The sequence below is a fragment of the Brassica napus genome, chromosome A5 (assembly GCF_020379485.1).
Source record: "Brassica napus cultivar Da-Ae chromosome A5, Da-Ae, whole genome shotgun sequence".
Classification (NCBI taxonomy): Eukaryota; Viridiplantae; Streptophyta; class Magnoliopsida; order Brassicales; family Brassicaceae; genus Brassica; species Brassica napus.
The window spans coordinates 6,793,366-6,818,981 of NC_063438.1; the positions used below are offsets into that span (position 1 = coordinate 6,793,366).

General features: G+C 34.0%; 5 protein-coding genes and 1 non-coding gene across 7 annotated transcripts; 3 read left to right on the forward strand and 3 right to left on the reverse strand.

The window, feature by feature from the left end:
• Nucleotides 1-9: 9 nt before the first annotated feature.
• TRNAN-GUU lies at nt 10-83 on the reverse strand. Its single transcript has one exon. It is a non-coding gene; the product is annotated as a tRNA-Asn (tRNA).
• A 12,213-nt stretch (nt 84-12,296) lies between these two features.
• Nucleotides 12,297-13,326, reverse strand: LOC106451328 (transcription repressor OFP16-like). Its single transcript, XM_013893248.3, has one exon. It carries the CDS (start codon nt 13,315-13,317, stop codon nt 12,547-12,549), a length of 771 nt encoding a protein of 256 aa, XP_013748702.2. The 5' UTR covers nt 13,318-13,326; the 3' UTR covers nt 12,297-12,546.
• A 2,132-nt stretch (nt 13,327-15,458) lies between these two features.
• On the reverse strand, nt 15,459-16,823 carry LOC106451329 (lactoylglutathione lyase). Its single transcript, XM_013893249.3, has 4 exons — nt 16,566-16,823; nt 16,208-16,438; nt 15,939-16,014; nt 15,459-15,736 (listed from the first exon to the last, which is right to left on the reverse strand). Exons 1-4 carry the CDS (start codon nt 16,632-16,634, stop codon nt 15,699-15,701), a joined length of 414 nt encoding a protein of 137 aa, XP_013748703.2. The 5' UTR covers nt 16,635-16,823; the 3' UTR covers nt 15,459-15,698.
• Nucleotides 16,824-16,994: 171 nt separating this feature from the next.
• LOC106451330 (transcription factor Pur-alpha 1) lies at nt 16,995-19,195 on the forward strand. Its single transcript, XM_022719311.2, has 5 exons — nt 16,995-17,404; nt 17,480-17,527; nt 18,047-18,187; nt 18,267-18,509; nt 18,594-19,195. Exons 1-5 carry the CDS (start codon nt 17,117-17,119, stop codon nt 18,744-18,746), a joined length of 873 nt encoding a protein of 290 aa, XP_022575032.1. The 5' UTR covers nt 16,995-17,116; the 3' UTR covers nt 18,747-19,195.
• A 694-nt stretch (nt 19,196-19,889) lies between these two features.
• Nucleotides 19,890-21,173, forward strand: LOC106451331 (probable CCR4-associated factor 1 homolog 7). Its single transcript, XM_013893251.3, has 2 exons — nt 19,890-19,993; nt 20,087-21,173. The coding sequence occupies exon 2, from the start codon at nt 20,143-20,145 to the stop codon at nt 20,971-20,973; it is 831 nt and encodes a 276-aa protein (XP_013748705.1). The 5' UTR covers nt 19,890-19,993; nt 20,087-20,142; the 3' UTR covers nt 20,974-21,173.
• Nucleotides 21,174-22,015: 842 nt separating this feature from the next.
• LOC106454824 (40S ribosomal protein S12-1-like) lies at nt 22,016-24,930 on the forward strand. Of its 2 annotated transcripts, none has more exons than XM_013896917.3 (5): nt 22,016-22,094; nt 22,209-22,261; nt 24,103-24,403; nt 24,485-24,550; nt 24,648-24,930. In XM_013896917.3, exons 2-5 carry the CDS (start codon nt 22,254-22,256, stop codon nt 24,705-24,707), a joined length of 435 nt encoding a protein of 144 aa, XP_013752371.1. In that variant the 5' UTR covers nt 22,016-22,094; nt 22,209-22,253; the 3' UTR covers nt 24,708-24,930. The 2 variants fall into 2 exon arrangements, with proteins under 2 accessions (XP_013752371.1, XP_013752372.1); XM_013896918.3 differs by having other exon boundaries at nt 22,054-22,120.
• The last annotated feature ends 686 nt before the right edge of the window (nt 24,931-25,616 follow it).

The window sequence follows — 25,616 nt, forward strand, 5'->3', positions numbered from 1 at the left end:
AAAATAAAACGCTAGAAGGAGGGGTCGAACCTCCGACCTTGTGGTTAACAGCCACACGCTCTAACCAACTGAGCTATTCCAGCTTTGATGACTTTGTGCATACAAAATCAAAATCTTTGTTTTGTCTGTTTTTCTTTATTTGATGCTTACATTTTTGCGTCTCTTCTTTTATGGGCGTATGTGTAAACATACATACCATGAATCATGCGGACGTGACGGCCGTCTAATTTGACTGTATCTATATGACCTTCGTCAGTGCGAAGGTTTTCGAAGGCCCGAGGCGAGTTCAAAAATATATTTTACATGATATATTTTTAATAATATATATATATATAACACTCAAAAGTTTTGAAGTATTACATAAACATTTTCTAAATTTTCTTCACCAAAATTTTATAAAATAAAATTTTAAATCATGAACAAAAAGTATGAATTTGTAATATAAATACAAAGATATAAATTTTTGATTGAAATGTTGGTAGCTGTCAAAAATATAAATCTTAGCATTTAAATTAACTATAATAAACTATATATTGAAAATATTATATTTTCTTTATCAAATTCTCATAAATATATAAAATAAATCTAACTCATAGCATATAAAAAAAGAGCAATGTGATCAAATATTTACAGTTTTTTAGAAGTAGAATCTTTATAGTTTTATTTAAAATATAGCAAAAATAATTACAAACCTAGTTACTTTAAACAGAAGTCCAATTTAAATTCAAATAAAAATAAAAATCTAACTAATAGAATATGTTAACTACCATGTAAAAGTATTTTTTTTATAATTTGAGGCCCTAAAATTTCTACAAAATTTGGGGACCCTAGGCGAATGCCTTTTTTAAAAGGCTCTAAGCACGACTCTGACCTTCGTTAGTAGGTAAGAGAAGTCCATATGTATGCGCAGGAGTCTCAAATTTCTGTTTGTTCCGTCTTGATTTGGATCTCATATCTTGAGATTGACCCAATATATGTTTAGGTAGGTGTGAAACTTTAATTTACTGTAGTCAAAGTAAGTATTTGTATTAACTTTGCCAATCATGGATTAATTTCTATTTAAAAAAAAACACGTAATATTGTAATATGTATCATCATGCTTTGTATTGAATCGGGTAATTCTTTTATTACCATTGAAATTTCGAACCTTAAGTTCATAATATTCTATAAACTTGAAATCAGTTCTTAGAAATTATGGTTAATGAGTAATGTTTCGTATCAACTGTGTGTTTTGTTGAGATAAGCTTAAAGTAGCTTAGGATACAAGCTACCTAATCCTAATAGGTTATGTCTATCTATAAGGATTAGAAAATATATTTGTGTTAGTCCTAATGAGTTTAGGATAATTAGAGTCTTATATAAGGAGATACCAACATGTGGTATAACTTAATGTGTTGTGAGCTTTAGATTTGAGTGAGTGCTAAAGCAATAAGAATTGAGGTCTTATTATATCTGTGTGATCAATCTCGACGTGATACGAGTTCGTGTGATTAAGGTTTGATACAATAAGTGGTATCAGAGCTTCAGAAAAAGATATGGGAGAAGTGATTCCGGTGACAATGAAGAAAGAAGGCGGCAGTTCCTCATCCATTAAGTGTCCGATGCTCACCTCGAGCAACTACACAGTATGGGCTATGAGAATGAAGGTAATGTTGAAGGTACACAAAGCTTGGGAAGTAATTGAGACAGAATCTGCAGATAGCGAGAAGAATGACTTGGCTACAGCTTTGTTATTTCAATCTATCCCTGAGGCTCTTATACTTCAAGTAGGAGAACTTGATACAGCAAAAAAGGTGTGGGATGCGATTAAACTGAGACATATGGGAGCAGAAAGAGTAAGAGAGGCACGACTGCAAACGTTAATGGCTGAGTTTGATCGGTTGCAGATGAAAGATTCCGAAAAGATTGATGACTTTGCTGGAAAACTCTCTGAGATTTCATCAAAATCTGCAGCACTAGGAGTCAATATTGAAGAACCGAAACTCGTCCGAAAGTTTCTTAAGTGTCTTCCTAGAAAGAAGTACATACAAATCGTGGCTTCTTTAGAGCAAGTATTAGACCTAAACAATACAGGTTTTGAAGACATAATAGGGCGTTTGAAAGCATACGAGGAACGTGTATCTGGGGAAACAGAACCAGAAGAAGAAAAAGAAAAACTTATGTATGCAAATAGTGAAAGCCAACAAAATCAGTCGTATCAAAACAGCAATGGAGGATCGACAGCTTCTGGTGGCTATCAAAGTTGGGGTTATAACAGAGAGTATAGAGGTAGAGGTCGAGGAGGACGCTACTCTGGAAGAGGAAGAGGACGTGGAAGAAATTTCGACTACTCAAAGATAACATGTTATCGATGTGATAAAACCGGACATTTTGTTGCAGACTGCCCGGATCTTCATCTCAAACTTCAAGAGACACAAGAAGCCGAGAATGATGAGACGCGGAACGCAGACGAGCTCATGATGCACGAGCTGGTCTTCTTGAATGAGAAGAACGTAGTCCCCGAGAAGTTCGAGACAAATGCAGGAGAGAATATATGGTATCTCGACAACGGCGCAAGCAACCACATGACAGGAGATAAACGATATTTTTCATCCATCGACAAGGCAATTACAGGAAAAGTACGTTTTGGTGATGATTCCCGCATTGATATCAGAGGCAAAGGAACGATATCATTCATTGACATGAATGGAGAGTCAAGGAAGATGACAGATGTATACTATATTCCTGCTTTGAGGAGCAATATAATCAGTTTAGGCCAAGCAACCGAAGCAGGTTGTGACGTTCATATGAGTGGCGAGCAGTTAACTATGCATGATCAACAAGGAAAAATACTTGTGACGGCAAGGAGATCAAGAAACCGCTTATACAAGGTCCGTATGGGTATAACGGATGACTTAAAAGCACACCTAACTATGGCAAGCGAATCGAGCAAGTGGCACGCAAGGTTGGGTCACGTAAATCATGAGACAATGAGGTCAATGGCACAACGGAAGCTTGTGATAGGAATGCCAAGTATGAACGTTGAAAGTAAAGTTTGTCAATCATGTCTAATGGGAAAGCAAACAAGACGCGTATTTCCGCAAGCCACACACTATCGAGCCACCGAGAAACTACAGCTGATACATGGAGATCTTTGTGGTCCGATAACACCAAGAACTCAAGCCGGAAAACCCTATATTTTTGTTCTCATTGACGACTACTCAAGGTACATGTGGACTTCTTTGATGTCGGAGAAAAGCCAAGCTTTTGAGACATTTAAAAAATTCAAAAATCTAGTAGAACAAGAAACAGGAAAGAAGATTCAAACGTTTAGAACAGACAGAGGAGGAGAATTTATTTCCGGAGAGTTTAATGGCTACTGCGAGCTATCGGGAATAAAGAGACACCTCACCGCTCCGTACAGTCCACAACAGAATGGCGTGGTTGAAAGACGAAATAGGACCTTGATGGAGATGACTCGAAGTATACTAAAACATATGAATATGCCAAACTACTTCTGGGGAGAAGCAACTCGACATTCAACCTATCTCTTGAACCGGATCGCAACAAGAGCACTCAAAGACAAGACTCCTTATGAGCTGTATCACGATAAAAGGCCAAACATCGATCACCTTAGAGTATTTGGATGTATCGGATACGCAAAAGTCGAGAAATCACAGCTGAGGAAGCTAGATGACAGGTCAAAGATGTTAGTGAATCTTGGAACAGAACCTGGATCAAAGGCTTATCGCCTGTATGATCCAGAAAGACGCAGAGTGATCGTGAGTCGAGACGTCGTGTTCGACGAAACAAAGAGCTGGAACTGGGGTAAAGACAGCAACGAACATGAACGAGAAGAGATTGATGAGAGCTTCACTGTGGCACTTGGTGAATATGGGAACCATGGGATCGAAGAGAAAAATGAAGATAAGTCTAACACGCTTAACAAGCTTGGAGGCACTGAAGCAGAACGCGAAGAAGACGATACAGGAAACCAGAGTAACGAAACAGAGGAGGTCTCGTCTGATGAAGAGGAAGCTTCACAGCCGGCTCTAAGACGATCAATGCGAGTTACGGTCAAACCAAAGTATCTAGAGGATTACCTCTTGTTCGCGTTCGAAGAAGGAGAGAGGCTGTTGATGTGCCTCAATGACGAGCCGGTAAGCTTCGCAGAAGCAAAGAAATCAAAGAAGTGGACGAGAGCTTGTGAAGATGAGATTGAATCCATTATCAAAAACGATACATGGGAGCTGGTTGACTTGCCATATGGAGCTAAAGCAATTGGTTTGAAGTGGGTTTTCAAGCTCAAACGAAACGCAGATGGTACAATCAATAAGTTTAAAGCTCGACTTGTAGCAAAAGGATACGTACAACAATATGGAGTAGACTTTGACGAGGTCTTCGCTCCAGTAGCGCGGTTAGAGACAATACGACTTCTTATCAACTTAGCAGCAGCCAATGGATGGGAAGTACATCATCTCGATGTAAAAACAGCGTTTCTTCATGGTGAACTAAAAGAAGTTGTGTACGTATCGCAACCTGAAGGTTTTGAGAAGAAGGGTCAAGAAAATAAAGTCTATAGACTAAACAAAGCGTTGTATGGACTTCGACAAGCGCCAAGAGCCTGGAATACAAAGCTTAACAAGATACTTGTCGAATTAAAATTTGACAAATGCACAAAGGAGCCATCGGTATATAAGAAACTAGTAAACAGACATCTTCTTATAGTTGCAGTTTATGTAGATGACCTTTTTGTGACGGGAACAAGCCGAGAAGTTATTGAAGAATTTAAGAAGAGAATGGCATCAAAATTCGATATGAGTGACCTTGGTGTGTTAACATACTATCTTGGAATTGAAGTTCATCAACATGAAGAAGGTATCACCTTAAGTCAAGCTCAATATGCACTCAAGATCGTAGAAGAAGCTGGGATGAGCCAATGCAATTCAGTACAAACACCAATGGAGGCGGGATTAAAGTTATTCAAAGCCGAAACAGAGGAAGAGATTGATGCTACAGGTTTTAGAAGAAACGTTGGATGTCTGCGGTATCTACTACACACACGACCGGATTTGGCTTATAGCGTCGGAGTGTTAAGTCGTTACATGCACTCACCAAGAGCATCACATGGTGCTGCGATGAAACAGTGTTTAAGATACCTACAGGGAACAGCAAGCTTGGGCTTAACGTTTCGGCGAGTAGCCTCAAAGATGCCAAGGCTCATTGGATATAGTGACAGCAGCTACAACACTTGTCCTGATGATGGTAAGAGTACAACCGGTCACATATTCTATCTTGGAGAAAGTCCGATTACTTGGTGTTCACAGAAACAGGATGTTGTTGCATTGTCGTCATGTGAGGCGGAGTTTATGGCTGGAACAGAAGCAGCAAGACAAGCCTTATGGTTGCAAGAGTTGCTAAGTGAAGTCACCGGACGTCCATGCGAGAAAGTAACTATACGGATCGATAATCAATCGGCCATAGCTCTCACCAAGAATCCAGTCTTTCATGGAAGAAGTAAACACATACATTCTCGATATCACTTCATACGAGAATGTGTGGAAAAGGAACAGATTGAAGTAGAGCATGTTTCGGGAGAGAAGCAAAAAGCTGATATCTTAACTAAAGCACTAGGGAGAATCAAGTTTCTGGAAATGAGAAGTTTCATAGGAATGGAAGATTTGAGAGAAAAGAATTTCAAGCTTAAAGGGGAGAATGTTGAGATAAGCTTGAAGTAGCTTAGGATACAAGCTACCTAATCCTAATAGGTTATGTCTATCTATAAGGATTAGGAAATATATTTGTGTTAGTCCTAATGAGTTTAGGATAATTAGAGTCTTATATAAGGAGATACCAACATGTGGTATAACTTAATGTGTTGTGAGCTTTAGATTTGAGTGAGTGCTAAAGCAATAAGAATTGAGGTCTTATTATATCTGTGTGATCAATCTCGACGTGATACGAGTTCGTGTGATTAAGGTTTGATACAATATGTTTGAACCCGTGGCTCATTTGAAGTAATTCCTTACACGTTGAAAGTGAACTCCAATGAAGAAAAAAATTCAGGTAATGAAATGTTAAGATTTAATTGAGGATGGCAAGGACCAATGAGAATCATTATAACTCGGTTTCCGTGTTCATAAAGAAACAAAACATCGATTCAAATTAGTCTCATATCTCGTTTTGGAATATAATCACAAGTTTTCTTTGGTTTACGGGATTGTTAGGACTTAGGACAACTGCTCGATTGAACAAGATGTGGCCTTTTCATCTCTTAAAATCTTGTAAGCAATATTTCTTTCTTCTAAGATTTTTTTAATGATTAAAAAAAAAGATTTTTTTATGATACATTTACAAACAGTCAGCTGAGTGACATAATTTGGTGGAGAGAACGAGCGCAAGATTTACATGTTAACTGTACAAGGTTACTTTGATAGAAAAACTATTTATTATACACATATCCACTGTGCATTTTGACCAATATGAGCTCTCTTTTTCAAAAATAGCGTCACTGCCTCCAAGTTTAACAATAAAAATGTATTTAAAAGTATAGTGTTTAAAAATGTAAATTTGTATTGACCTAAAACCCAAGTAGTTGGGTAAAGTTGGAGACAAGCGGCAGAAAACCAGGCACTATTTACCAACTCGATTAGTATAATTAAGATTGCTTATTCTTATATAAATTTTGAGTCGTTAACTTATGCAAATCATACCTAGTTATTTTTTCCATAACTAGTTATTACATATGGCGGCATTTTAAGAAAACCTATTTATAAATTCCAAAAATAAAATTCTAGTAAAATTTAGGTGCAAATACATATAAAACCCCACGTTCAGATTTCCACAAAGTGCATGCTTTTTCACTGCAGAAACATAGTTCCTATTACAAAATATTTATTAACTTACCGTTTCAACTTTTTGTAGAAAATTAGTTTGAGTATTAAACCATCATAACCCGGTTTACTACTTAAGTTACTTAAAATATTAATAAATAATTCGTGTGTTGAGGAAATTAATTTGTGTGTTGGTTGCATAAGATATTGGCAGTTGAGACGGTCAAGAGGTAGGTTTATTTATTTAATTACTGAACTAGATTTTGATCCGCGCAACCGTGCGGGTGTTTGTTTTCACTTTTCTATACATAAATTATTGTTTTAGAACATAAGTAGTATATATTTTGAACATTAATATATATATATATATATGAGAAAAAATATTTGAAATTTATTTTGTATTTAATTTATACTAAATTTTGACCCATCTTTCAAAGATGGATTTCTTTTTACCAATATTTTTTATGCTTATTCATTTTACATAATTTATTATTGTATATACAAAATTCTAAGATATGTTAATTTTTAGACATGTATTATATACTCCCTCCGTTCTTAAAAGATGTATGTTTTGAAAAAAAAATTTGTTTCAAAAAGATACATTTTTTACCTTTTCAATATATGATTTTATGAAAAATTGTAAGTTTCAAAAAAATTAATGGTGTTTATTGAATTTCTATTGGCTAAAAGTTATGGAAAATTGTTATTTACAAAAAACAATGCATATTTATTGAGTTTTCTTAATATACGTGAAAAGTCTAGAATATGTATCTTTTAAAAACAGAGGGAGTACTTTGCTAATTTGAAGCCGTTTTATAATCATATTATATTTTTAAAATAAATAGTTTATATTTATGAAAATAAAATTTATAAATTTATCAACTGAATATACTTTTATCATATTTATTTAGGTATATTAATTGTATTTAAACATGATCGTGACTATAAAGTAGATAGAATAGTATATAATTGATTTATTTTTAATTTTATAAACGATAAATTAAAATACGCTAAATTTTTCACAGATTTATTAGAATTTTTAAATATAATATATAAATGAAAATATAATATATATTATATTTAAAATTAAAATATTATTAGCTTTAAAGAAATACTGTTAATTTTTATATAGTTTTGAACATAAATATTTTATACATGTATTATATAGTTTGCTAATGTTAACCCATTTTACTAACATACTAGGTGATACCCGCGCCCTGCGCGGAGTGAATGGATTAAAAGTGATTATAACTTTTAATCTATAAATATTAGAAATGCAAAACTTATAGTCACAAGATTACATATTATATAATGAGTTGAGACCCACCATAAGTGTTTTGCTTGCAAGATCGAATTTGTAATGAAGGTTTGGGAAGAAGAATGTGATGAGTAGATGTGCTCAAAACAATCTGTTTATATATACGATGAGGAAGGATTAGATTTCAAATGATGAAATCGTATGTGATTCGGATGAAAGCTAATCTATAAGAGTAATCAAAAACTTATATAAACTAAATTATGAAGGAAAAAAAAACACATACTATAAAATTATTGTTTTCATAAAATAAAATATACATATAAGATAAAACGAAATATAAGCAATAAACTAATAAAATTCTTGAAAAACATGAGCAAGGACACTATAAGAAACACACTTAATGATGACGTGAAATCACGATGTTATCACCTAGGTAAAATGACAATGTTACCACCTAGGTAAAATCAGAAAAACCTAATGTTTTGGTTACAATGTTTTGAGATATAGACTGTGGTGAGGAGATGTTAACATCGGCTACATATTTATATACAAAAAGTTTTGGGTCTAGGGTTTGCTATCTTTATTCGAAATCGCTTTAAATATATGTAATATTCAATAATTAATACTGAATAACTTGCTCTACAATTCTATTTTGAAACTCGCCTTATTACTCCATTTGCGAATTGATCTTTCAAAATCAGAAAATATTTTATTCTTATTTTTAATATAAGGAAACAAAAATTGCAGCTTGATTGAAAAAATCAATCGATCTCAAATCAATAATCAATTCTGATTTTGAAAATTTTCATTTTTCGTTGCAATTTTTGTATATAAATTATTGAGTTCAACTCCTATAACATACATTTATTCCAATAGCGTCATATTTATCTTTATACATTCCTGATTTGAAATATCATGGAGATCATCGTATGTCCCATTAAGTGGTGCGTGATTGACAATCCGTTCGTTTAGGTGAAAACTTATATTATTAAGAAAGTAGAAAAATATTGTAATATGTAAGTTTTAATATATATTTCTTTTCACCAATGCCATTATTGCTGTAAGAAAATCTTTAAAATGCATAGCAATGATATTTATAATGCATAGCAAGGATTTCATGTAAACTATATTTTTAAAATGCATAGCAATGTTATTATATATGGCTTATTGAGAGTAAAAAAAAATACTCAGTAATTACATATCCCAAAAAGGAAGTCTTTGTTTGAAAACAAAATCTACATTTACATTTGAAATATTGTATCATAAATTTTATAGAAAACTCCTCTTTTCACGTCAATTGTGTTGCAATTTCCTACGTTAACATTGCCATTGACAATAATATATTTGATCCCGTGATTGACTAATCAATTTTGATTCATATATTATCGGAACATTCGAAATGGTAATGTATTATATTGTGTTGCCTTGAATCTAAACTATCATAAAATGATCGTCGATTACAATTGCATTGATAATTATGGAAACAATAAACGTGGTTAACATACAATGGAGGAGATTTGAAACTATTATTAGCTTTTAAAAATACTATATATTAGATCATTTTATGTAATTTTTTTGAAAAAGTGTATGTATATATCTATAAGATTTTGCGATTATGTAAGAATTGTTGAACATTGTGTTTGACAACACATATATAACGAATTCGTGATATAGCAACACATATATAAGTAGATATGTAGATACATACGTACACAATGGATTTTATGTAGTTTAACTATATAGAAAGATATTAATATTTAAGTCAGTTTATACGAATTTCCATATTGAAATCGATAATTATGACGAATCTTTGGTTATGGTAATAAAATTTCTGCGTATTTGAAAATGAAAACGTTTGTAATCAAAGAGTAGTAGGGCATGGGATAAATTATTTTGTTAGTCAATAAGCTTATAGTATATACGGAAGTTTTAATGTAATTAGCAATGGCAAATTTTGTAATTAGTCTAGTTAAGAAAGAGTGTTTGAATATAAGGTGTGAGAGAGCTTGTGGTGATGCCACGTAGGAAATGGCACACATGTAATAAACACATGAAGTAAATGTTAGTTTTATCTAATGCTCCTCAAATAATAAGAAAGGGATTAGATTTTATTTTTGAACATAAATATTTTATACTTGAGAAAATAAAATATATAAATCTATAAATTTAATACAATTTTATTATATTTACCTCAATATAATATTTTTCTTTTAATATGATTGATTATGATTATATAATAGATAAAATATTATAGAATTTTTATTTTTTTTTATTTTATAAACGATAACTGAATATATTAATGTACAATAATATTTCAAACTAATTTCAAAATTAGTAAAAATATTTAAATATAATTTTGAAATTGAAGATCTTGTAAAAATCTTTTAAAACAGATTTAAAAATTTTAAAATTAAAGTGAAAAGATATCAAAAGATATTATGATTAAAGTATTTTAAAGATTTTATGTATTATTAGTCTTAATAAAATACATTTAATAAGATTTTTAAGTGATGGTACAAATTAAAAAATCACACATGAAAGAAATCATGGCTTCTATTTTAATATATAAGATAAGACAAAAGGTATGGCTCACTTTACCTAAACCAACTATCATTTTAATACGTTTATTTAGTTAATATTAGACTCTTTATTATCAACAGTTCTATAGTTTTTGTGGGCGAGTGGACCTTCCAACATCCGTCTCTTAGGATTCGCAATTATTTTGTTTTGTCTCACATTGTGCTATGTGTTTAAATCTAATGGAAAGAAGCAAAACCGAATAGATCTCAATATTTAAGTGAACTACAAGCCAGACATGAGCATTCCTTGATTTTATCAATATATATCCATGCAACTTTAACTTAAATTATTGAAAACAAAAACTTACTTATAAATATTTTAAACTGAGAGAAAATTTTGTTGTAAACCGAGAAGAAGATTAATTAGATATTAATATGTACTACTAAGGAAACATTGAGAAGTAGTATATGGAACTTATTGTTTGATGTTTCTTTTCCAACAATATGAATTATGTGCGCTTGATTTTTGGTGGTGACATACTTACAACATAGTACTACCTAGCATTAGATTGACATAACAGTTAAGACATAGATAGTTTGTCTATAAATAAAGAAATTTTTTGCACATTATATTGAGAAAGGAAAACATTAACTATTTTCCCTTTACTAGGGTATGGATTCATAGTAATATTTAAAAACAAGATCCATGCCTTGATATAATATAGGCAACTAGTGAGGTTATCGATGCCTCAAGCTTTGCAACTCGGTGATACTTTGCTGTCTACAAGACTTTATTCTCCATTGATCAAACCAAGTTCAATTTTAACTCTTCGCATAAAGTTTTTTGGACGTATTTAGCTTTCAATTTGTTAATTCATAAGTTCATCAATAATTTTTCTTTTAACTTATTTGATTTGGACTTGGAGCTCCCCGCAAACTGTCCACCCCCCAAACAAGTTTTGTCCGTATCATCAGACAATTACTTCCAATTATAATGCTTTTTTGCCAATAATTGAACACATATATATGTTTTGAATTTTCTGTTTCACTCTCGATTCTCGACCATGGGTTGAGAGTGGTGTTTTCATATCTCGGTTTGGTACATACTAGTATAGTATGTCTAGTATCCAACATGTTAGAAGTCTTTTAAATTTCTTTTTTTTGGTAAAATGTTAAATATTATACCAATTTTCAAATTTGTGCCAGAAGTTACAAAGTGAACAAGTAGCGGATAACCGAAAATAAACTAAACAACAGAACGAAACGGGAAAGAACAGCCCAAACAGAAGCTAAATTTACAATATCCATTCCAAAGTTTTATATAAAAAATATTTATCATTTATCTTAAATTTCGTCGATCATTTTCATCATATAATGATTTGAAAACGAATTTTAAAAATTAATAAAAAGCAATATGCACTCGCCAAAAAAAAAGCACTCTCCACTTCAGTAATTCTTGAAAATCAGATAGCATTGCACAATAGTGTTACCTTTTGCATTCGGTCGTAATGCATGCAAAAATATTGGATAGTAATTTTTGGAATGGAATAATGCAGAATTCTCTATTCCATCAAATCTACAAAAATATCATTTGTGCTCATTTCATCATTTCCACACAAAAAGAAACAAAATGCAAAGAAATTATTTCACTTCAGTTTTGATCGTGAATGGATGAAATAGATGTATTCCATTTTCCTCCTTGTTCAATTCCTTTCTATCCCCCGCTAATTCCATTATATATTTACCATTTTACAGCCATTAGTTCACCTCTGTTGATGTTTATTTAATAAAAAATACAAAATACAAAAAAAAAGAGATAAAATTGTTAGTAGTTAGCTAGCTTCTCTTCCTTGGAGACGATAATGTAAAAAAGATGTTAGGTCCATCGACTTAATTAATAAAATCACGTGGGTCATTTATTACACGATCATTTTTTATCCAGGCGGCCGCGGCGTTATCATATCCGACGTTCTTCCGACAAGAGTGAAACCATGATGTCGGAGAAAGCCCTTATGATGAACTTGTGCATGTCGGTTGGATTCAACGCTAGATAACTGAGAAGCAGCTCGTTCAAGTAATCATAACCCTCGTCGGGATGGCTAAGATCTCCGGCTTCGATGGCGGCATCAATCATCTCCTGCATTGACCGTCGGAAGTCAGTTAACGGATCCGGTGAGTACACGTGTTGCTTCACGGCGGAACCTCCGCTTAGAAGCCTCGTGGTGTTCATGCTAGTGTCGTACTTCGTCTTCTTTGGTGTCTTGATCGTGGCACTGTCGCTATTATCAGAGAGTTCTCTTGACCGTGTTTCCGGTGAGTCGGTGATTGCATTTGATCGGCCAGGGGAAGAGAAGAAGAAGCGACGGGAAGCGAAAGCGGCGGATAATTCAGGAGAAATGTCTTGGCTCTCGGATTCGTATGATGACGTGGCAGAAGAGGAGAAGGTGGTGGCGGTGGATGAGGAAGGTAAGTCAACGACACGGTGGTGATAGTTGTTGTGGTCGTTGTGGTAGAGTAGGTTGAAGTTGTTGATGAGAACGATAGAGGGACGGCTGGGATCGTCGTCCTCAGCAGCGGCGGCGGCCAATGGAGGAAGGCACGGCGAAGAGTAGCATTTGGTGAGATTTGACGGGAAGCAAAGATGGAGGCTCTTCCACATGATCTTTGGCATTTTTTGAGAGAGTATAAATTTTCTAGAGCAATTGGATGTTGGCTTATTTTGTTGCATATATATATATCCACAGTGTCTCATTATGATAGTAAGGGTAGTTATGTAATCCACAAATCTCATTTATTAATTAGTGGAATTAATAAAAAATCTCTCTTTTTATTTATTAATGGAGTTACTATTGATTCTCTCATTTTCAAGATGGTAAGAGCATCCGCAATGGGAATCCTTAAGGGTAAGTCCTTAGGAAAAAAATAATTAAATAATCGGTAGACCCCACAAAAAGTTAAGGATTCAATCCTTAAAATTCCTAAATAAGGACTCTTTCTTAGTGAATCCTTGCACTATTTGCGGGTCCCGACGACATGTGGCGACCCGCAATTGGTTGATATTTATTTTTTTTTATTTAAAAAAGAAAAAATAAATAATAATACTTAAAAAATCAAAATACACTTTTTCTAAGGACTCCCCTTAGAGTAACACCATTGCGGGTGCTCTAATGCAGCTACCAAGACTCTGAATGTTGACCATGTTCTCCAATCACCACCACATGCACTTGTGTTACGAGTTGCAACTGTACTTGTTATGTTATTAGCTACAGTTATTAAGATCCTTAGTTTACATCTGTATTGATGAAAAGCTAACCAAGTAGATTCAAAAAAGCAAATTGGTAACGTATATACACAAAAATGGTATGTACGTTCGAGTGAATGTGAAGGTCAGATATTACTTCTTTCTCTTTCTTTTGGTTTTATACTTTCCAGTTTTGTTTCTATTTACTTTTCTTTCTGGACTCTGACATACAAAGCTGCATTTTAACATGGGGATGTATTTCTTTATCGTGAATTATTTATTTATTTATTTTGGTTTATTCATATTGTGAAAAACATATGATATAGAGTTCTGAAATTTGCAAAACATGAAGAATGATCGTCCATGTAAATTACAGGGAAAAAAAAACTCACGGTGAGGAAAATTCACCCACCACCTAAATAGGTCCACTCATCATGATGTAAATTCCAAAAGATGTTAGTTCAAGTACGAGTACCCCTCTTGTGTGGTCCGGTCGATAAGGCCAAGTCGAGTTAACACTGGTCCAACCAATCAGATAACTGGGGTCAATTTTTTTTTCCTGGAAAAACATCCAAAATATGTTTAGCCTACATATATGTGATTATCAGCTAAGCATCTGCCCATTTTTAATTAAAGATCACTAGATCAAATAACAATGGCTAAAACTACTTTACAAGTGAGGATCATATTCATGTTTCAAAATTTCGGATAATTAAAGATAATTTTAGTGATCTATAGATTTTTAGGTTCTCTAAATGGATAATTAGAATATACGTATATACATTTGCACTTATACGTTTATCCATTGACACATATATTACAGAAAGACTCAAACAAATCATTCCTTTTTTTCTTTTTTTTTGAACAAGGAACAAATCATTCTTATAAGAAAATCAGAATGGTTACATGTTTAAATCGAATGACTTGACAAGCTGAGCCGAAACACACATCCTAGCTATAAATATCTTGGGGAAGATTGGACCGGTGGTACCACTTTGTGTAGTTATCCTGCACCAGAAAAGATTCGAACTCATCTTTCCATCGGATAAAATTCAGTTTATGTGGGGCGCAAAATATAGCTATCATACTTGTTGTCACATAAGCTACTCGAGATCCGTTCAAATACAAACCACAAAACCGACTTGAGCAATGGATTTATGAAAAGATTGGTAATCTTATGGTAAGTTGTAGAATTTTTGTGATGCCTTAAGACACCTTCATGTCCATGTCATGTTGGTTTATCGACAACAACTTAGACCCACAAATTGATGTGCTTAGACTGGAATTTTGAGACAAGTTTTCTATATTTTTAGGGTTTTTATTTTGGGTAATCGGTTTGCTAAAACGTATAGAAATTGCAAATGACCGATTCGGTTCAGACCAGCTCGGTAATTATAAGACCAAGACACTGATTCCATGGGGATCTGAGGCAAGGTCGATCAACCTACACTTGTTAGACATGACATACTTAACAAGTTTGGTTTTGCCTTAACCGGGTTGTGTTTAGCTAAACCCTGGTTTTCTTGGATTCAGCACCAACAAAAAAAAACTATCCCGAGTTATGAATGTATGGTTGTTCTTAGTTAAGTCTCCGTCTCTCTCCGTTGTTGTTATATGGACATGGGAACTAGTAGACAAGAAAAGCTCATTAATGCGATACATCCAACATTCAAAGCACATGAAGGGTAAGTTGTCAGAAGTAAACATCAAGCCTAGACAGCATAGAGACTCAAGATTGTTCCAAAACACTCCAGCTAAGAAACGGGAACAGCAACGTTTTCTTTACATATGCAGCTTTAATTATCCTGTTTTGAACAAGCTGAATATTTTTTATTTTCATTAACTACTCATACCACAAAGTTCCTGATTCAAGACTCAGATCGACTTGCTACCTCTAATCCGTTTCCTACAAAAAAAAATTGAGAGTAGAATAATCTGTAAGTTGAAACATACAAGAATAAACAACCCAACAAAGTTGCAATTCTTGTATATTAATGGATTCAATGCCTTTGCTCTGAATATTAAAAAGAGGAAACAAATTGTTTGGGAGTAATAGTAATTAGTATTTAAACATGGGTTTATAATGCAAAAAAGAGAAATTAAATTACCATCAGGATCAAAGAAGAAAACTTGCTTGACTTTTCCATCAGGAAGAGACTTCTGGAAAGTTTCTATCCCTTTCTCCTAACACCATTCAACAACAGAGAGAATATCAATGAAAATCTCAACTAAAACTGAAACCATTACAGAACACACTAGATGAAGGTCAAAAGACTATAACAGAGTAAAGATTTAACTATTTCAGCGCCAGTCAAAAAATTCAATACCAAACCATATGATAATGAACAGTGAAAGATGTCGTGTAAAGAAACAAGACCTTGAGAGAGCGAAGGAAGGAGTCGAAGTTGGAGACGGAGAAGCAGATGTGGTGGCCCATAGGGAGATGGCTAGGATCTCGAACGGCAGAGGTGGCGCTGTAAGGACCTTCAGGGAGGTTTGTTGAAGTGTTTCTCTGGATGATGTGCATCGCAAAAACACCTGGTAAGTTTAGCCATATCACCTTGAGGTCTCCAAAATCAGGGCTCTCTATCTCCTCAAACCCAAATACCTACAAAACGATGATGTGCATATGATCAAAGGACTGAAATCTCACGCTAATAAGCAAATCCTATAAGATTCACACAAAAAAAAAAAAACTAAGAAGAAGAGAAGGTTGATTAGGTGGTTTGGCTTACCTCTTTGTAGAACAGGGCGAGGCGTGTGACGTCGGATGATTCTCTCGCGATATGGCCTAGAGTCGCCATGTATCTTTGGTTCTATGAACAGAGAGAGCTAAAGCTAAAGCACACAACACAAACTTATTGGCTAATCCACCCCCCGTCATCATTTTTATTGGTTACGTGGCATCGAACCGACATAACACATCTTCATTCAACACACCACCGTTGAACCGGTCGGTTTAAGATGCATTTAGAGTTTTGTATTTTTGAAAATAATAATGTCAAAAAGTCATAGTTTTTAGATTTTCTTTCCTATATTTTTTTTTTCTAAAAATCTTTAGTATATAAAATCTAACCAATACTAATTGGAATCTTAATAGTATATACCGGTTAGACACCCGGTCCGATTCCAAACCAATTAATCGTACTCCACCACTTCTCTCATATGTTCAATCGCACTCGCATCTCTCAGATCAGAGACGTCCAATTCAACTCTTCAGTGAGCCAATTCCAGCGAAACTTCTCCGCTGCGTCCGCCGAGCCCATCGATCGGCTGAAGATTCGACATGGAAGGGAACTCTGGCGGAGGAGCGGCAACGGTAGGAGGAGGAGGGGGAGGGAGCGATGTGGAGTTGGTGAGCAAGACGTTGCAGGTGGAGCACAAGCTGTTCTATTTCGATCTCAAGGAGAATCCTCGCGGGAGGTACCTCAAGATATCTGAGAAGACGTCGGCGACAAGGTCAACCATCATCGTTCCTTCCTCCGGCATCTCCTGGTTCCTCGATCTCTTCAATTACTACGTCAATTCCGAGGAGCACGAGCTTTTCAGCAAAGAGTTGCAGCTTGATTCCAAGGTTTCGTTAACTCTCCATCTCTTTTTTTTTAGCACTCTCGGGCGTTGACTTTTTTTGAGTTCTGTGTGGTTTTAGGTGTTTTACTTCGACATCGGTGATAACAGAAGGGGGAGGTTCTTGAAGGTATCGATTTGTCTTTTTTCCGACAGAAATCTAAGCTCATCTTTGTCAGATTGGATTGTTGTCTGAACTTGAAGTTTTTAGGAATGTTTTTTTATATAAGTTTGAAGATTTTTGATAGGAAGGTTTTCGTTTTCTCGTTTTCCGACAGCAAGTCTTTAAACTCATGTTTGTCTGATTGGATTGTTGTCTGAATTTTGAAGTTTAGGAATGTTCTTTTTTGATAGCTTCAGATTTTTGAAAGGAAGGTATCGGTTTCTTGTTTTCGGACAGCAAGTCTTTAAGCTCATGTTTGTCTGATGGGATTGTTGTCTGAATTTTGAAGTTTTATGAATGTTCTTTTTTGATAGCTTCAGACTTTTGATAGGAAGGTATCGGTTTCTTGTTTTCGGACAGCAAGTCTTTAAGCTCATGTTTGTAAGATTGGTTTGCTGTCTGAATTTGAAGTTTAGGAATGTTCTTTAATATATTAGTTATCAGATTTGATAGATTGAGGTTTCTAATGGGTTTGATTTTGTTTAGGTGTCAGAAGCATCTGTTAGTAGAAACCGAAGCACCATTATTGTTCCCGCTGGAAGCTCCCCTGATGAAGGGTGGGCAGCTTTCAGGAACATATTGGCTGAGATCCATGAAGCATCTGGCCTTTTCGCGATGCCAAATCAGGTTAGGATACTCTCTATTTGGTTGACTAATAATCTCTCTGTTTCTCTTGGGTCTCATTCTCACTTTCTCTGGAAAACAGAAGCCTTCTGATGCACAGGAACATCTGGTTGGACTTTCTGATGATGTTGGAGCTGGATTTATACCTGGCCATGGTAACCAACCGGCATCTTCTTCTTCAGAGCTTACTGTGGATCGAGCTGACTTGCCTAGCCAGGATGAAGCCGGACTAACGGGTATTTCTAAAGTAATCAGAGCTGACCAGAAACGGTTCTTCTTTGATCTTGGGAACAACAACAGGGGCCATTTCCTCAGGATCTCCGAGGTAATCTTCTTGGAAGAAACTATATTTTTTTTTTGCTGTTATTTAGACTCTTGAGAGCTTTGTTTTTAATGCATGAAAATATAGGTGGCGGGTTCTGACAGGTCATCGATCATTCTACCGTTATCGGGTTTAAGGCAGTTTCATGAAGTGATTGGTCACTTTGTGGAGATCACCAAAGATAAGATTGATGGGATGACAGGTGCAAATGTCAGGACTATTGATCCTCCTCATAGATGAGCACTTGATTCTTTTAGGGGATGGGGAATTAAATGGAATCCATTCCAAATTTTTCAATCCTCTTGAATCTCAGCGACTTGTCAAGTAGCTGTCTGATCACCACCTGTGTGCAATAGTTTCAAGTAATTTATCGCCCCATTCACATCGTCTAAAAATAATTCAGCAGGATCATCATTTGGCTTTAGTAGCAGTTTAAGAAAAAGGTTGGAGTCTGCAACTGGAAATAAGCTGAAGTCATCTATCTCTCCCTCCCTCCCTCCCTCCTTCCGCACTCTTTTCAATTGGTTATGTTATGTTTTTAACTTTCTGTTTGTTCTCTCAGTTTGGGCCATTGGTTGTATATCTGTTGACAGCTTTTCATTTCAGTTGTAAAAGAACATTGGGTTTGGGCTAATGCCAGTGTGTAATAATAATCAATAAATAATTGATGTCCCATATGGGTTGAGAAAGTCTGATTGTCTGAATATGAGAATTTGTAGAGTGAACAAACAGCTTCAATAAATAATTGATGTCCCATATGGGTTGAGAAAGTCTGATTGTCTGAATATGAGAATTTGTAGAGTGAACAAACAGCTTCAGACAAGAAGAGCGAGGGAGAGTTTGAGTTTAAAATGTCAAAAGCAAAGACAAATGTTGTCCACAAAAAAAAAAAGGTTCCGACTGGTGACTTTTTCGGGAACACGAAGAACGAATAGAAAAGAAACGTATAGGAATAAAATTGTAGGAATGAAAAGAAATGTTTATTCTTTATCAAATTTAACAAGAAATGTTTTTGTTCTATAATTCTCTACAAAAATGAGAATGGAAAGAAACAAAAAGGAAAAATTATTCCTTGTGAAAGGTAATTTTTTTTTTGGAATGATAAGGAATTCAGTGTTCCTCTCTGTTTCTTGGTCACCATTAAAAGCCAAAGACAAATAAAGTCAGGTGGTGGAAACTCTTTCGTCTGATAGGTTAATATTAATTATAAAGATTAATATTCTCACATATATAATCAATAAAACTATTTAATGTAGTACAATAAAATCTTTAAACATGAATCTCTAATCAAATAGGCAAAATGATATTGTTGATATAATCACTTATTTAATAATTTTCATTATTTATAGTAATAAAAAATTAATAAAAAGTTACTATAAAAAAAATTAAAGTCAGTGATTTTTATATTCTATCCTCTTCAATAAACCCTAACCTGTACAATAGCCGCCTTCTCTAGAAACATCGTTTCTACCTCTATTGATTTCAAGGTTCGTAACAGCCGACTTATCCTCCTCCTTTCATCCTCTGTCTCTATATATATCTGATCTGTTTCATGTTTTTCTTGTAATAATCGACTGCAGATATAATGAAACCGAATCAGATCTCGCTCTAAGATCCGTTCCCATTCACAATCATCATGTCGCTGTTTCTAAAAGACGACTCGATTCAAATCCGCGAGGTATGGCACGACAACCTCGAATCAGAAATGGCTCTGATCCGCGACATCGTCGACGACTTCCCTTTCGTCGCGATGGACACCGAGTTCCCCGGGATCGTCTGCAGACCTGTCGGAACTTTCAAAACCAACACCGAGTACCACTACGAGACCCTGAGAACGAACGTCAACTTGCTCAAGATGATCCAGCTCGGCCTCACGTTCTCCGACGAGAGAGGAAACCTCCCGACCTGCGGTCCCGACGACAGCAAGTACTGCATCTGGCAGTTCAACTTCCGCGAGTTCGACCTCTCCTCCGACATCTTCGCACACGACTCCATCGAGCTGCTCCGCCAGTCCGGGATCGATTTCGATAAGAATAAACGAAACGGCGTCGATTCGAGGCGATTCGCGGAGCTTCTGATGTCTTCGGGGATTGTGTTGAATGAGAATGTTCACTGGGTGACGTTCCACAGCGGGTACGACTTCGGTTACTTGTTGAAGCTGTTGACGTGTCGGGATCTGCCGGAGACTCAAGTGGGATTCTTTGAGATGATTAGAGTTTATTTCCCGAGGGTTTACGACATTAAGCACTTGATGAAGTTCTGTAATAGTCTCCACGGTGGTCTGAACAAGTTGGCGGAGCTGCTTGAGGTTGAGCGAGTTGGGATTTGTCACCAGGCGGGGTCCGATAGTTTGTTGACTTCGTGTACATTCAGGAAGCTGCAGGAGAATTTCTTCATTGGCTCCATGGAGAAGTACTCTGGTGTTTTGTATGGGTTAGGTGTTGAAAATGGTCAGAGTGTTCACTGAAATAAAAGAAAATAATTCTTGGAATTTGTTAAAATTAAGGTTTTGTTTAGATTCGTGTTGATGTGTTTATGTTCTTTTCACGTCACAGAGTAGGTTTTTAGAAGTAGCTAGATGATATTCCAGCACTGTTATTATAACAGTTTATGTTCTTTGTTTGATGGTTTCGTTTATTACTTACTACACAAATTAAGGTTGTTCAATGGAGAAATCTATCGGCAAGAAATATATGATTGATTGATTGTTGATCTACTACATAAACACATTCTCGTAGGAATGGAGGACATTCTGGTGGTGACAATATATTCTTAGATAAGAATTCTGTACATTCTCGTTTGGTAAATAGGAAACTAGCATTACATAACACTTGTTTCCAGCTTCCAGTTGTGTCCAGACAATGTCAAAGACGGGGATCTTGTCTTGTTTCTACTGGGTGATTGTGTTAGTTGTTACCTGATTGTCGTTTACATGATCATTAAGCAAAATATAAATTACACAATCTATTTTCAATAATAAAAATGGAAAATACTAAAAAGAATGATAATACTCGAAAGCTGGTCTCCTATTTGCCTTTCCAACTGATCTTATTTATTTATATATATCAATGTATTTTTAAATTATATAGTTATAAATTTACTATTTAATTTTAAATGTATAAATGAATTTTATTTAATATTTTTATAAATGTTCTTTACAAGAGAATTTTCATATTTTAAATAATAATTTTTTTTTTAATTTTTTTTTGCAAAATTTAATTCGCTAATAAATCGTACAATTAAAAAGGTGTTTGAACTAGAGTCTATATTTTGACTCAGAAAGGTTATAATCTAATAATACATTATCTAATTATAAATTATATATATGAATATTATTTGATTTTAATAAAAAGATTTTTTAATAAAATACACAAGCTGATAGACCCCACTTATATGTCAATGTGGAAGCAATAATCAAAACATATATATATCCTAATAATTATCATCATCTAGGAAAGATTAGCACTGAGATGAATAAACTGTATGGCCCATTAGAATGGCCCAACAACCCTATAAAACCCTAATATATAAATTCTTTACTCAATTTTCGCTTCCTTTCTACTCGCCCTCGTCGTACCCTCTTCAGAGGTTAGCCAGTAGCCACTCACTCTTCTGTACGAATATGATTGTTCTATTTCTATGTATGTGATCCGACGATTTTGATTATTGACGAATCCGAATCTGCTTTGGTTTTATTGGCAGATTCAAAAGGACTTCCGGCTTTACTCATAAATTCAGAGAGTCACCATGTCTGGGTAAGCTTCTCTTTCGATATAGCTATGTTGGATATTACCACATTTCATGAAAGGTCTCGTGAATCGGTGATTAATACTGAAATTTAGGTTTTATAGATTCATTTTTAGTTAGTTTATTACATCATATTCTGTTTTTATCATTTAGGTTTCACCTAGGAAGAATCAGTAGTTGTAATGTCTGTAAGCCTACGAGTTCGGTTTGGATAATTTGGTTTTTGGGTTAATTCGGTTAACCCAAAATCTTGCCAAATTAAACCGAAAATACTTGATCCGGTTCGGCAATAGGTTAGCTCGTTTATCTAAAATTCTACTGAAAATTTTCAGTTCGATTCTAGTTTAATTTGGTTTATATTCGGTTAGTTTGGTTCAAAGTTTGGATATGATTTCGTTTTTGAATAAATCAGTATGATTTGATTATAATTTTTATTAATCTCTATAATATTATTTGAGAAGTCAGTTTCCAACGTGTCGCGTTTACGTTAATTCTTACAGCCTCTATTTACAGAGGTACCCTTAATGAATTAAATTCTTATTTCAAATTGCCATTATTAAAAATATTTAATAATTTATTTCATTTAAATTTAGTTTCATTTTTTTAAATTTTGTTAAATAACATATATAATAAAACGAAAATAGTTAATTCCAATTTACTTTTTAAATTTTAGTTTCCTTTTTTATTTTTAGCATATATAATAAAAAGGTTCTATAATATTATTTGAGAAGTCAGTTTCCTACGTGTCACGTTCACGTTAATTCTTACAACGGCTATTTACAGAGGTACCCTTAATGAATTAAATTATTATTTCATATTGCCATTATTAAAAATATTTAATAATTTATTTCATTTAAATTTAGTTTCATTTTTTATATTTTGTTAAATAACATATATAATAAAAAGGAAATATTCATATAATAAAAAAGAAAATAGTTAATTCCATTTTACATTTTAAATTTTACTTTCCTTTTTTATTTTTAGCATATATAATAAAAAGGAAATGTTCATATATTAAAAAACGTAAATAATATTTACAAAAAGTAAAGACAAGTTATTTTATGAAAAGATATATTTATATAATGTGATTTCATAAAAAAATAAAGTTCACAAAAAAACCGTTTTGATGTTAAAAAAGATAACCTCTTTTTAAAACATAATATTAAACAACATAATATATATTAATTAATAAAAATATTTTATTTATGTCAGTCATTTACTTAGATTTAAAAAAAAGGCAATTTAAATAACATATACTAAAATATCATTGATGAACTAAAATATTTTATAATTGATACGATTGAGATGTTTATTTAATTTTACATAATTTCTTTTTGTTAAACTTTAACTATGAGTTTTCAAAATTATACAAATCTACAAATATCAAATTATACAAAAGAATTCACAAAATTATATATATATATATATATATATTTAAGATAAAAAGCTGAACTAATGAAATAAGTAAAATCAAATTTAGTTTGCTAGAATCAAAAGTAATTGTGCTTTGAATTGAAAAAATATGTGTAATTTAATATTATCCACAAATGAGTAATTTAAACAATCTATATTTTTAAGTCCAAGACCAAAATATAAATGTAAAAAATAAAAATTAATCAAAAAATTAATCTTTATTAACATAAAAAAATACTACGGTTAAATTTGGAGAATTAAATACAATTCAATATACCAAAGTAATAATCACATCATCAATTATAGATCTGCCTAATTGAATAGAACCCTTAACCAAACTTGAACCAAAAACCGAAAATTTTGGTTCGATTCGGTTAATTTCCGCAAGCCTATGTTTGTGTGGTCTAGTCTTATTGTCTCTCCTCTTTTACTTCAGGGAAGAAGCTGCTCCTGCTGTTGTTGTTCCTCCTGCTGCTGAGCCAGCTGCAATTCCAGAGGACATGGATCTGTTGACTGCATTGGAGCTGACTCTAAGGAAAGCCCGTGCTCACGGTGGTGTGACTCGTGGTCTCCATGAAAGCGCCAAGCTTATCGAGAAGCGTGTTGCTCAGCTCTGTGTCTTGGCTGAAGACTGCAACCAGCCCGATTACGTCAAGCTTGTCAAAGCTCTATGCGCTGATCACAACATCAACTTGCTTACTGTTCCAAGTGCCAAAACCCTCGGTGAATGGGCTGGTGTAAGTAGTCTTTAGTTTCGTCAAACTCTAGATGTAAATGAGACTTTTCATGTTAATTATCTTGAATGTGGTTGGTTGCAGCTTTGCAAGATCGATTCAGAGGGTAATGCAAGGAAGGTTGTTGGATGCTCGTGCCTTGTTGTCAAGGTATAGAGTCTTTTATTTTTTGATCCGTGAAACTTGTATAATGTGTATGACTTGTGGCTGGTTATTTATTCGTGCTGCTATTTGTTCACTGCTACAGGATTACGGTGAGGAGACAACTGCACTCAACATCGTCAAGAAGCATATTGAATCTAACTAAAATCAGCAAAGTCAGATTTCAGATGCTATTTCCTCTTGTTTTCTTTGTTTTTTTTTTTTGTTATTATACTTGTTTAGTTGACATGTCTTGATATTGTTTGGGACAACAACTTTTTGATGTTATCTAGCTCATATTTAAAACTCGCCAATTCACACATCAGAAGTTTATGTAATCTGCTCCCATGGGAAAATTATACGTTCCAATAAACTTGGATTTTGATACATGGTTGAATCTTGAGTCAGATGATCAAGAATCAAGCCAAGATAGACAGCAAAGCCAAACCGATAACAAAGAACGTTGTAATGTCAGTATGTCACAGTTGTAACTTAACGGCAACCGAGATACTTTCATCTCTAGGCATGAACACGGCGCTCAACCTTTAGCCAACTTAATAAACAGATTGTAGGCTGCAATGAGTAAGTAATGCAGAATGAACATCCTCAATGATGAATATTGGCAATATAGACAATGTCGCAATGAATATATATGAGGATGGTTCCAAATAAGTAGCTAATGGTCACCTTCGAAAGTACTAAAATAGAAATCAAAAAGTGAAAATCGTCATAATTCTTCTGATGCAACGATACATACCGTCGGCTTACCCTTACTAAACTCAATGGTATCTTTCTCAAAAAGTTGACAGCAACGGTTCAATAGAAGTTTTTTTCTTTGACAGCGGTTCAATAGAAGTTTTAATTGAGGTCTTATTGTAGTACTTGACTTCCAAGATCCATAAGATAAGGTCTCATCTAGACATATTATTACATTGATCATCATACAAAAAATTAAAACCAACAATCATGGTTTTACATATTTTATTTAGCTTTACATTTTTCAAATCTTATTATTTATAGTTTAAATACTTGAAGGAACATACAAGGTAAGGAAAAAAAAATATGATAATATAAA

Excerpts from the sequence above, each read along its gene's own strand:
- LOC106451328 (XM_013893248.3), bottom strand. The coding sequence starts at position 13,317 with ATGCAACAAAATAAGCCAACATCCAATTGCTCTAGAAAATTTATACTC.
- LOC106451331 (XM_013893251.3), top strand. The coding sequence starts at position 20,143 with ATGTCGCTGTTTCTAAAAGACGACTCGATTCAAATCCGCGAGGTATGG.
- LOC106454824 (XM_013896917.3), top strand. Across the intron at positions 24,404-24,484 it reads CCCTCGGTGAATGGGCTGGT|CTTTGCAAGATCGATTCAGA; the intron begins GTAAGTAGTCTT and ends GGTTGGTTGCAG. Across the intron at positions 24,551-24,647 it reads GCTCGTGCCTTGTTGTCAAG|GATTACGGTGAGGAGACAAC; the intron begins GTATAGAGTCTT and ends TCACTGCTACAG.
- LOC106451330 (XM_022719311.2), top strand. The coding sequence starts at position 17,117 with ATGGAAGGGAACTCTGGCGGAGGAGCGGCAACGGTAGGAGGAGGAGGG. Across the intron at positions 17,528-18,046 it reads GAAGGGGGAGGTTCTTGAAG|GTGTCAGAAGCATCTGTTAG; the intron begins GTATCGATTTGT and ends GATTTTGTTTAG. Across the intron at positions 18,188-18,266 it reads TTTTCGCGATGCCAAATCAG|AAGCCTTCTGATGCACAGGA; the intron begins GTTAGGATACTC and ends TCTGGAAAACAG.
- LOC106451329 (XM_013893249.3), bottom strand. The coding sequence starts at position 16,634 with ATGGCGACTCTAGGCCATATCGCGAGAGAATCATCCGACGTCACACGC. Across the intron at positions 16,439-16,565 it reads TCGCCCTGTTCTACAAAGAG|GTATTTGGGTTTGAGGAGAT; the intron begins GTAAGCCAAACC and ends ATCGTTTTGTAG. Across the intron at positions 15,737-15,938 it reads TTTCTTCTTTGATCCTGATG|GAAACGGATTAGAGGTAGCA; the intron begins GTAATTTAATTT and ends TTTTTTTTGTAG.